Source organism: Oryza glaberrima, chromosome 12 (assembly GCF_000147395.1).
Source record: "Oryza glaberrima chromosome 12, OglaRS2, whole genome shotgun sequence".
NCBI classification, from domain to species: domain Eukaryota; kingdom Viridiplantae; phylum Streptophyta; class Magnoliopsida; order Poales; family Poaceae; genus Oryza; species Oryza glaberrima.
The window spans coordinates 21,705,068-21,716,996 of record NC_068337.1 but is presented as its reverse complement, the minus strand read 5'-3'; the positions used below and the strand labels follow the sequence as shown (position 1 = coordinate 21,716,996).

The following is an 11,929-nucleotide window of genomic DNA, read 5'->3' as shown; positions in this document are numbered from 1 at the left end:
AATCTATTTATACATATTTGTGCACATTTCGAAGCAACTAAAAAAATATTCTTGCTGTCCTCCAACGGTCGGGAGTGAAATCCTAGCTTCTAAGAAGCACACCTATGATTTTCTATACGTAAGCACGTTATTCATTGTTAATTATGTCGCATATATTAACACCACCTTGAGAGTGTTAGGTACGGTTAGATTCTTGTTTAACTTGACTTTGCCTCTTCATGGACAGCCTAATTTGGTGATTTCTTTTTTCTCGATAATTTGCAAAGAGAACCCGAACAGCATCTTCACACTATATAAATCTGTAAATCTGCTTCATGAAACACCATAATTGGTAGAAGGGGTAAAGAAGACCAGGGTGTGGCCTCTTTTTAGCTTTGAGTGATCAAAGCTAAGCAAAGCTAATTAGAGGCACTTATGAAAGCTAATTAAAGTGCTTTGAATCTAATCTAATCTAATCTAAGTACGGATTTCACAAGTGGAAGCTGGAAACAGGGAGCAAAAGAGACCCTGTCCGGTCCAGGTGAGCCCTGCGTGCGTGTCACGTGCTGCCGCTAAGCTAACGGCGTTAATTGGTGGCTTTTCCGTCCGCCCGGCATCAGAAGCTTCGCTAACGGCGCCGTCATGGGACGGCGAGCCCCAGTGTGGGGCCCACGGTGGCAGGTCTGGCTAGTGTGCTATGCTCACCTCACTAGGGTGATGGGTAGGCTTTGGCTCCATCACCTTTGTCATTTTCTTTTATTTACCTTTTGTTTTACAATTCATATATTGGAAAATTCTAAGCTGTCCTTACATCACTATCTACAGTGGTTGGTGTTAAAATAATAAAAAATATTTATATACATAGTTTTTTTATGTAAGGATTGATTTGAAAAATGTGTCTCAGCATAAAGGTTAATAGGTTTAGTTTTGCTTTTAATAGGTTAGGTTCTATTCTAGTATTATGTAAAGCAACATCATATCTACATGTCATTGTTTTGATTTTATACATAACACAGTTAGGACAATAAAACACAACCAGAAGCTAATTAGATGTTACTTTTCGTTTTACAATTCATAATTTGGAAAATTCTAACCGCCATTAGAACACTGTCTACAGACGTTAGGTGTTAAAATAGTATGGTTGATTATGAGGATCGTTATAAAAAAATGTGTCTCAACATAAAGATTAATAGGTTTAGTTTTTCTTTTAAGAGTAGGTTGGATTCTTCATTTTAATATGTATACTAATGTCATATATACACTGTCATCCTTTTGGTTTTATCCAAAATATAATTTATATAGTAGAACAGAATGACATGACAAAACATTGTTTAAGTTGTGTGTCTTATTATCCAATCGAAGAAGCGTGTTCTGAAGCTTAAGCAAACCCTACATTTCTTGTACGGTTGCATGTCTAATTAAAATTCTCATAATTCAAGATTTAACCCCCTCCAGAATCCTTCCGCGCATTCAATCAAAGTCAAACTAGAAACCGCAACCATTCCAAACAATACCCTATCTAATCTAAGCCAGTGTCGTAAAAAAAGACAATTCAGTACGACTGTTAATACAGGTTCAGTGAGCAACCCATTATGTACCGCTGATATCGTCAACATTACTTGTTCCCCGACCGCATAAATTCCGTCATTACCGATTAATCGACATCGACCCTTTTCACCCCAAGAGTAGAAGAAGGTGAAAAAGAAAAATTACAGTGCTAGGTAAAATACCAAAAATAGTGTAGGACCATTTATAAAAGGGGGGTGAGTTCACCATGGGAGGTGACCAGAATCACTGCAGCACACTGGCAACCGTATAAGCCCACCGCAGTCTCCTCGCTTCACACACTCCTCGCTCCACTGCCATTTTCCCGCAAAGCCCCCTCGGCTTCGCTTATATTTACATCCAGGTCCTCCCCACCTCTCGGTTCTTCAGTCTTCACGCGCGCGAGGGCCCCTTTGCTTTCTCGTATTTACAAACAGGTCCCTCCCATGGACAAGAAGCAGGGCTTCTTCTCCGCGCTCCGGGAGGAGGTCGCCCGCGGCCTCTCGCCGGCGCGCGCTCGCCGCCGGTCGCAGGCCGCCGCCGCGGCAGAGGTGGCCGCGGCGCTGCGGTACGCGGGTGGTGGTGGGGGGGAGATGCTCGCGCCGCTCATGGAGGGCCCGGATCCGGAGTCCGGCGACGGCGGGAGGTCGTCGTCGGCGGCGGCGGCGGTGAGGAGGGAGGGGTGGGGGCGGTGGGTGCGCGGCCAGCTGTCGCGCGCGCCGTCGACGGCCGGCGCGGCAGTGGTCGCGGCCGCCGGCGGCGGCGGCGGCGGCGGCGGCGCGGCGAGGCGGAACGACCTGAGGCTGCTGCTCGGCGTCATGGGCGCGCCGCTCGCGCCGGTGCACGTCGCCGCCGGCGAGCCGCTCCCCCACCTCAGCATCAAGGACACCCCCATTGTAAGACCTCTTCGGTGAAATTCTCTCGGGTGAAATTTTTTTGTGATTTTTGGTGTGTGTGGATTTTGAGTTCTTGGATTAATTAATTTCTAAAGTCGCCACCTATTCAATTATTTCTTCTTCTAGAAAACCTGCTGGTTCGTTAGGGAGAAACAATATGAAAAAAAAAAACAAGAAGAAGAACTGGTTCTTGATGTGATGTTTGGATGTGATACATTTTCTCATATCCACTGTACAAACGGTTTATTTCCTCATGTAGTGTTCTACCATTTCACTTTCAGCTACCCATTTACCGAAAGAAAAAAGAAATCAGCAACTCTTTGATGTAGTTGTAAAAAGTATTTTGTTGTAGCTGTAAATTTTACCATTACGATGTGTTCTTGCAGGAGACCTCGTCGGCGCAGTACATTCTGCAGCAGTATCTGGCTGCCTCCGGGGGGCAGAAGCTGCTGTCGTCAGTGAGGAACTCGTACGCCATGGGCAAGGTGAGGATGGTGGCGACGGAGTTCGAGACCGGCGGCCGCGTGGTGAGGAACCGCATGGCGGCGCGCGCCGCGGAGTCCGGCCGGTTCGTGCTGTGGCAGATGGCCCCGGAGATGTGGTACATTGAGCTCGCCGTCGGCGGGAGCAAGGTGCACGCCGGCTGCAATGGCAAGCTCGTGTGGCGCCACACGCCGTGGCTCGGCGCGCATTCCGCCAAGGGCCCCGTCCGCCCTCTCCGCCGCGCACTCCAGGTAGCACACCGGGGAGCCTGCCATGTCTTGTAGTTTGATGTCGTCTGAAATGTGCCATTGTGTGTATATGGTGGAAGAAGGTGGTTAGTCTGACTGAAATTGTTGTTGGTTCATGTTGTATCTTCAGGGCTTGGATCCTCTGACCGCGGCGAGCATGTTTGCCGGTGCGCGGTGCATTGGTGAGAGGAAGGTGAATGGGGAGGATTGCTTCATCCTGAAGCTGTGTGCAGATCCTGAGACGCTAAGAGCGCGCAGCGAGGGGCTTGCGGAGATCATCCGGCATGTTCTCTTTGGGTATTTCAGCCAGAAGACTGGCCTCCTTGTGCACCTTGAGGATTCGCACCTCACCAGGATTCAGTCCACGACCGGAGGGGACGCGATTTACTGGGAGACCACCATCAATTCGTTCATCGAGGACTACCGCCCGGTGGAGGGTATAATGGTTGCGCACGCTGGTCGCTCCGCTGTGACTCTCTTCCGTTTCGGAGAGGTTGCCATGAGCCACACCAAGACTCGCATGGAGGAGGCATGGAGCATCGAGGAGGTCGCGTTCAATGTCCCTGGACTCTCCATCGATTGCTTCATCCCGCCCACCGACATCAAGTCTGGATCCATCAGCGAGACCGTCGAGCTTCCTCATGGCGAGAAGAGCAAGGTTGGTCTTCTCCAATGCCATAGTGCTAAGGTGGCCGCGTTGGAGAAGGCAGACGACAATGTCGCGTGGAGCGGAGCGCTGCAGCGAGATTTCAAGTGATTTGCTGTCTGTTCATAGTTGCTTCTTGCAGTGCCAGTGCTACTGACTCATTTTGATGGTTGTAGGGTAGCAAGAAAGAGCCAAGGGAGGATGATTTGGAGCTTTGCAAATTCCAAATGTCCTGTAAATAGGAAGCTTAAGGAATTCACATGGTCTTCCATATCCCTGAGGAGGCCTATTGTGAAGAACCCTTACCTATCTTATTCAGATATATGGTAGTAGGTAGTTGTTAGTAACTTCTGGCGTTTTTTTTTGTCGGTGCCTTGTGGAAGAACCAGGAGGGGTGTTTCTCATCCTGCACCCAACCACATGGTAAGGGATCATGGTGGTGGTGCTGTTCTTTCTCTTATAGCGATACTAATTTATCGGAGCCCAGAGAGGAAGAAGGGTTTCTTCTCTGGCAATTGAGAGTGATTTTATTCTGATTTTAGCAGTCCAGTGTGCTTTTGGTTGGTGATAGTCTCCGGTCAAAACTAACTTTAGGTGAAAGATTAAGAGTTCTGAATTGCTGTTGCTCTTTGTTTAGGGTTATCATGATGGGTCTCTGGTTGTTTTTTTCCCTGTCCTTCCTTCACATCTCTCTTTATTTAGTATGAGATGGTGGTTGTATTCTACAGAAGTTGATGTAAGCCAGAACTTCTAATGAATATCATGGAATGAATTGTTTCTTTTTGTGGCTTATGGACTCAATTTGCCCCCACACTCCTGCATGCTAAAGCAAATGATGTTAGCTTTTGAATGGTAATATTGTTAGTTATATAATGCAACATCAATGTTAGCTTTTGCCACTGCTTGCATTCAGCTTTAGTATGCTGTATATGCTGGGGAGTATGATTCATTAATATGATGGCATGGTCCCCATGTGCTTCAGCCTCAGGTGCTGTGATGAATACATGTATTTCTCTTCTTTCTTATGAGGTGTAATTAGCTTTGCCACTATGATACTATGTTTTTGTGCTCCATTCCCTGAGAAGCTTTCAGACTTTCATCAGCACAATGGGTGCCACCACTCTGATGCCATTAGCATTGAATCCATTGATGGTCTTTGCAACACTCTCTTTCCTCCTGTGAGTTGGAATAGTTTTATTCTTAGGGCTGTGTGTTCTTCTTGGGAAGAAGAGATCAATGTCTCTAGTTTAAAAAAAAAATTATCACTGCCCTGCCTCAAGTCTGAACCTTCTCAGACCCTTCTGACCTGTCCTCTCTGGTCAAATTCTTGTAGATTGGAGCTTTGCAGAAGTTTGTAGCACTTGTTGGAGTTTTGAACCATTCAAGGCCCCTTCGATTTGTATGGAAAACATAGGAAATTTGTAGGGTATGACTCCTATTGAAAAATTTCCTATTTGGTTCTGAGACAAAAAGATTGGGACTTCAACAATCCTATGAAATTCATGTGAAATGGCACAAGACAATACAATTTCGATTTGACATGAGGACCAACCTCATGAAAACCTACATTTTGTTTTATCTCTGCTCTTTTTCTTTTTTTTTTGCAGGAGTTTTATCTCTGCTCTAATTCGTATATTTTTTTCGGTCTATTCAAATGGCCCTTCCTGTATTTTTCTTTCTTTTAAATATTTGTTTTACACTTGCGTTCTCATTAAAATCACATATTTTTCCTATTATCCCGTTTTCTCATTACACATGCTAGAATTGAATACCAAGAAAGCCACACATTCCAAAGGAAGCCTAGAAAAGTTCATACAACCATACTAGAATGGAACAAAGCAAACTGAACATGCCCTCAAGCATCACTACCTTAGCCTAGTTTGACAATGAAGCCGCTTCCTACACACAAAAGGCTACACAAGAAAAGCATGCAAGAACAAGCTCAACCCTACTCAGCTACTATCCAGCAAGAGCAAAATTATTGCAAGCCGTTTAATTGATCCTTCATTTTCACACATGGTTCCAAACCGGACCCTACGTCTCCAGAAACCGAAGAAAAATTGCGCAAAAGATCTCCCAATGCATTGCTGAAATCAATCAAACACACATGAATCCAGCGAGTTTCTGCAGCTTTTTCTCCTTCTGAAAACCGTTTGCTGCATTTGTGTGTTTTAAAAGTTCAGAGATCGATCAGGACCACACGCACACACACACACACTGCTGTCACTGGAGCACTCCAAGGTTGTTAAGAGCAGAGAGCACTTTTAGACTTGGACTTTGAACAGCAAAACACACAATCAATTATGGAGAGAGGGGATGTGTGTGTGTGTGTGTGTGTAGGGCATTGCATATTGCTCTCTCTTTTGACTTGGGTGAGCTAAAGGTGAAGTCTTGAGCAAAAAGTTCAGAGGGAAAAGTTGCCCTCACAAGAAAAAAAGAAAAGTTGCCACCTTTACTCCTCTAGTGCAATTGCAAGGTACTTTGTTTGATCAGCAACACATGATATTCCATTCCATGCCATGGCATGGCATCTCAAAGGCTGGGAGTCCAACTGAAGTGAAGTGGCTTGCTGCATGCTGCTGACAAGAGTAAGAAATTTTTTACTTATTCAGAGATGATCTGGGATTACTGTGGCAGGAACAGTCGGTCAGGGCTCCATCGGATCAAGAAATGCTGTAGGGTAAGAAGGAATAAAGATGGTAAACTGATGAGTGAGAGTGCAGCTGAGTTTCTGCAGGCACTTGGTGTAAAGTGTTTATGCAGAAAGGTTGGTGTTTACAGAGTGCAGGAATGTCTCTGAAGGTGTTATTATGGAGGACGTGCGAGAAGATTCAGAGGATTATCATGGCGTCCTGCAGTTTCAGCTTCACCAGCCTAGCTAGAAAAGAAGCTCAAAATCTATGTCCCTTAATTAGCATTTGCTGCAAATAGGATTAATACCCTTTCTGAAGCGTGGTCGATAGCATCTTTCCTCATATTAAGCATTTGGATAACGAGTTTATCAACCAATAAAACCTAACATGGCATCAAAGCCTATATCTATTGACCGATAAAACCTAACACGGTATCAGACTATCAGAGCGAATGTCTTAGTTCTAACCTATAGTTGAGTCTCGACGTGAGTGTTGGTTGACAAGTTTTTCGGGAATACACAAGGAGCGCATCTTTATATTAAGAGGAGTAAAAGTCTGTACAGGTGAAAGAGAAAAGCAGAAGGGGACGGGATTACAGAAAGTCACCCAAAAACATTAAACCCTATTCTCGCCACAATGGTTGACAAGTGGAAGGGTTGCAAAATGGAAGGCACTTTAGACAAAATAATTGGTGATGATGTAAACTGAACAATGAACAAAACGGATCAAATACTGAGGAATTTGGTGGTAGGAGGAGGAAGAACAGATTCTTGTGCAACTGGATAGCACTAGAGTTGTAGCAGTATCCAATGTAGCAAGTGCTACTACTATAGTAGTCTACACTCTACCATGGAAAAAAGATGGCTCTACCTACTGTTCTTGCAGATGACGCCATGCATCCACTGATAGAGTGATAGCTGGAGGCCATCTCGAACAAATGTTTGGGAACTGGATCCTATGACATTCCTATCCGGTCCAATGTTTTTTCTGATGAGTTGTACTTCCTCCATTCCAAAAAAAAATTCAATTTCTGGGTTTCCGTGTCTAACGTTTGACCGTTTATCTTATTTAAAAAAATTATGAAAAAATTTAAAAAGATAAGTCATGCATAAAGTATTGTTCATGTTTTATCATCTAATGATAATGAAAATACTAATCATAAAAAAAATTCATATAAAACGGACGGTCAAACGTTGAACACGAAAACCGAAAACCGAAGAATTCGGTCTTTTTGGACAGAGGGAGTAGTGCTGTACTGCTTCAATGTTGAGACTCCACTGAAGGAATCATCACTGGGTAGACAGTGAAGATGTGGTTTCTTCAGAAATTTGGTTTCGAAAAGTTTACTTCAGAAAAAAAGAATGTCAGGCTTGTGTTTGTTCATCTTCAGCTTAAGCTCAAAAAGAGTTTTTTTACTGTCCAGCAGTGAAGCCCGATACCAAATGTGGACCGTTGGATAAATATGATTGGATGGCTGACATCAATTGGTACCTTAAGGTACCATTTACTCCCTACATGGTGCCTGCCAAAGGGGAACGAGGTGGAGGGGTAAAATTGTATTTGCACATGGAAAGGAATTTCGTCGATTTGATCCGTGTTTTGGATAAGGCTTTGCAGAGGAAAATCAATGGCAGTGGCGGCGAGCCGGCGACGCTTCAGGAATTACGGTGCACTCCATCAGTCTTCTGCGGCCACAACGGTGCTCCAAGAGTTGTTCTCAGCGGCGACAATGGCAGCATTCCAGGAGTTATCGGCAGCGACGGCGGTGCTCCAGGGATCATCTGCAACTGCGGCGGCAGCGCTCCGATAATTGTCTTCGGCGACGACGGCAGCACTCCACGGGTCATTGCTAGCGACGACGATGGTTGATTTGGTTGAACGGTTCTTGAGCATGAAAGATACATACAAGAATAAATTGAGAAGCAGGAAGTTCCCCGCAAAAAAAAAGAGAAGCATGAAGTTGATTTGCCTAAATGGCTTCAGGTTGATTTGTCAGACAAACACAAAATCAATACTCATGCGAAAAGCTCCAACACAACCTCCGTTGCAGAACAATTATAGGGTGCAGACTACAGCGGCGGCGGCGACAAAGTCCGGCGCGTCAGGATACATGTTGCGGCAGCGTCGGCCGCACTGTCGTTGCCGCAGAGCAAGGACACGCTAGGGCTAGGGGGAGGACAGGCGGCAGCGACGGCGGTGACAGAGACGTGCGCGACGGCGCGAGCTGAGGAACGATGTCGTGCGTCAAGGAGAGCAGAATGCGACGGCAGCGGCGACTCGGATATGCCTGTGAAGATGAGGAGATTTCGTCGTCGCACGCTAGCCGGCTGCTTTACTTCATTTCCAATCGTACCCCAGTTTATTGAATGGCCGGATTTCGTTTGGTACCTGGTGGTACCAGTACCTGAAGATACCAACTGCTGGACCAGAACAAAGCTCTAGAAAGAAACACTCGTTTCATTTGTGTTTTCTGCATCTTCCATTGACTTGTGGGTCAAATACATCTATGTTTGCAGTGCATTTCAGAATGCGATGAAATGAAAAAAGAAACCCACAAAACATAGGAAAATATGAACGGAAAGAAAACAAAGAGGAAATTCGAAGACTCCTTTGCAACTAGATAACACAAACACACACACACAGAGACAGAGACGAGAGAGTGTGTGTGTTAATGGACTAGCAAAGAGGGTAGCTCAGTAATATTGGGCCAGTCTTGAAGCAAGAAGTGCAACATTGGGCTTCCAAAGTGCAAAGGCCTATCCTACATGGGCCAGGAAACTTATCCTGTACTTTGGGCCTTACAAAAAGCACAGCTACCTAAGCTACCTTTTCCTTCACCGACTTCACCTCACCTCCAACATTCCTTGCCTCCTCGGCACTTAAGTGTTACCATCAACTTAAACAAGAACAAAGTAACTAAAGGGAAAAGGTTAAAGCCAAAGCAAGCCGTTAATAGCATCATCATCTCATCTCAGCCCTTTTGTGAGAGAGAAAATCACTGTGCTGTCAATCTAGTGCTAAACAATTTTCGATTTTACCTTTTTGATCGAGTGCTAGATTCCTACCCAGTGGTATAACATTTTTCGCTAATATTTCTTTTTATCAGAACTTACTGTTTCAAATTTGAATTCTTGAAAACCATTTGAAATTTCACTCAGAATCTGATTTCGTCCCACGTTAAAATCTTGGAAATTTCGCAGTTTTCAATGGGTTTTCGTCGTAAATATAAACCCTAAATTTCCCTTCTCTTCTCCTGTCCTCCTGCATTCTTTTCTAGTAGAAGAAATAATTAATTTCAGCAGACAATGAACTGCAAAGCCACTGTAAGGAAAAAAAAAAAAGGAAGTGAGAGACTCAGCCTTGGTGTGGCCCACACACAGTGAGCCAGCGAGTGGCTGACACAGAGGCTAGCTGCTGCTGCCAGTGGGCCCCCTGGTCAGTGTGCTTCTTCTCACTCTCAGTTCTCCACCACTCATCAGTAGTGGTGGTCAGCTGGTCACTCACTAGCCAGTGTTTTTATTGCTCTCCTTCACTTCACTTCAGCTCAGCTTTGCTCTCTCCTCCTTCACTCCCTCCACTGAGCTCTCTCACTGCCATTGCCAATGGCAGCTCGCCTCCTCCTCCTCCCGGTGCTCCTCCTCCTCGCCACCGCAGCGCCGGCGGTGACCTCCCAGTCGTCTCCGGCCGCCGCGCCCAGCTCCGGCGCGGCGCACTCACCGGCCGCCTCCGCACCTTCATCTTCTTCCAAGAACCGCCACCGCCACATCTCCACCTCCCCCGCCGCGTCCCCGTCCCACTCCGGCACCAAGCTCACCTCCCCGGCGACCTCCCCGGCGTCGCCTCCGCCCGCCGCGGCCACCTCCCCGTCGCCCGCATTGCCGCCTCCCGCCGCCGCGCCGGCGCCGACGACGGCGTCGTCGTCTCCCCCGGCGCCGGCTCCCACATTGCCCCCGCCGGTGGCCGCGCCGCCGGTAGCGCTCGCCCCGGCGCCGGCATTGTCGTCGTCGCCGCCGCCGACACCGGCGCCCCTCGCGCCGGCTCCCGTCATCGCCGCGGCGCCCGCGCCGTCCGACGACGTCGCGGCGCCCGCGCCGGCGACCAAGAAGCCGAGGAAGAAGCGCCTCTCCCCGGCAGGCTCCCCCCTCGCCGCCGCCTCGCCGGCGACCACCGCCGCCTTCGCCCCCGGCCCCGGCCCCTCCGCCGCCGATATGTCGGTACGTATCCTCCACTCCACTCTCCCTCTACGTACGGCTCTGCTACGAGCCAATCTGGACCGTCGGTTTGATACCGCGAGTCGATCTGGGCCGTCGGATTCCAAACCCCGGAGTGGTAAGCCGGATTTGATGGCGAGCACCTCGCGTCCGCACGAACATCAAAGCGCGGCGGGGGTGGGGGTGGGTCCCACGTGTCAGCGCTTCCGGTCAAAAGAGACGGGGGCCCGGGCCCACCTGAGCCCGCGGAACACGCACCCACCCTCTCGATGGTTCGTGGGCCCACCATACACTCGCCATTACGATGACACGTGGAGCCCACCCAGAGGCCAAATACGTAGTTTTTTCTCGGGTTCATTTATACTATTCATTCCAAAATATAATAAAATTTAAGTCATTTTTTTAATGCTTGCTTTCTCTATTAAAGTATTATTTATTGAATCATCTACTCAAGATATTTAATTCTATTAGATACGGGCATTATACTATACTCCTCCCAAAACATAACAATTTTCGGTGATATGGCCGTTAGCTCGAAAATTATTATATTTTTAGATGGAGAAGTATTTATTAGTGTGATCAATAATTATGTTTTTTTAGGTTTTAGTATATTTTGTAATGTAGGGACGTACTGTACTTTTTTATTTTACGCGGCTGATTTATTGCATGCAGTATTTTTATGAGACGGATTTATTACAGTAATAATAATTGCTTGCGCTCTCTCTGACTGAAACGTGGGCCCCCATTTGTGCAGAGCGACGCGCCGCGAGGGTACAGCGCGGTGGGAGGAGGCGCGGCCCTGCTGCTGATGCTGCTGCTGTCGCTGACGGTGGGCCCGGCTTTCGTCTGAGCCGGTGGGGGCCACCTGTCAGAGAGCCACTGCCGCTGTTACTGTCACAGTGTCACTACCGATCATTGCTGCTGTAGAGAGAGAGAGAGAGAGAGAGAGAGAGGTGTAGAGTTTGAGAGAGATGCTTTGATAGTGTCAGTATTATTAGTGCAACTGCTGCTGCTACTTTTGCCTGAGCTTGTATGCTAGTAGTATTAATACTTGCTACAGTAGTATTGTGTTTTGGAGTATTACCTGCATTGATCTGCAGCACATTGTTTACCTATCCATATGATGATGATTAGTAGTACCACTATTGCTCATCAATGATCCACATTCTGCTGCAATTGCTGTAAACCCATCTTTTCATGAGGGGTTGTCACTGACAAGTGGGGCCCGCTCGAACTAACAGTAATTGTCGGTGACCTCTGGTTGACTCCTCCATGTGAGTGTTCAGGG

General features: G+C 47.0%; 2 protein-coding genes across 2 annotated transcripts; both read left to right on the top strand.

Annotated features, from left to right (window-relative positions):
* Nucleotides 1-1,832: 1,832 nt before the first annotated feature.
* LOC127757056 (uncharacterized) lies at nucleotides 1,833-4,589 on the top strand. The gene is made up of 3 exons (XM_052282478.1): nucleotides 1,833-2,420; nucleotides 2,807-3,154; nucleotides 3,282-4,589. The coding sequence occupies exons 1-3, from the start codon at nucleotides 1,971-1,973 to the stop codon at nucleotides 3,906-3,908; spliced, it is 1,425 nt and encodes a 474-aa protein (XP_052138438.1). The 5' UTR covers nucleotides 1,833-1,970; the 3' UTR covers nucleotides 3,909-4,589.
* A 5,325-nt stretch (nucleotides 4,590-9,914) lies between these two features.
* LOC127757061 (lysine-rich arabinogalactan protein 19-like) lies at nucleotides 9,915-11,813 on the top strand. Its single transcript, XM_052282484.1, has 2 exons — nucleotides 9,915-10,644; nucleotides 11,396-11,813. Exons 1-2 carry the CDS (start codon nucleotides 10,033-10,035, stop codon nucleotides 11,489-11,491), a joined length of 708 nt encoding a protein of 235 aa, XP_052138444.1. The 5' UTR covers nucleotides 9,915-10,032; the 3' UTR covers nucleotides 11,492-11,813.
* Nucleotides 11,814-11,929: the final 116 nt, after the last annotated feature.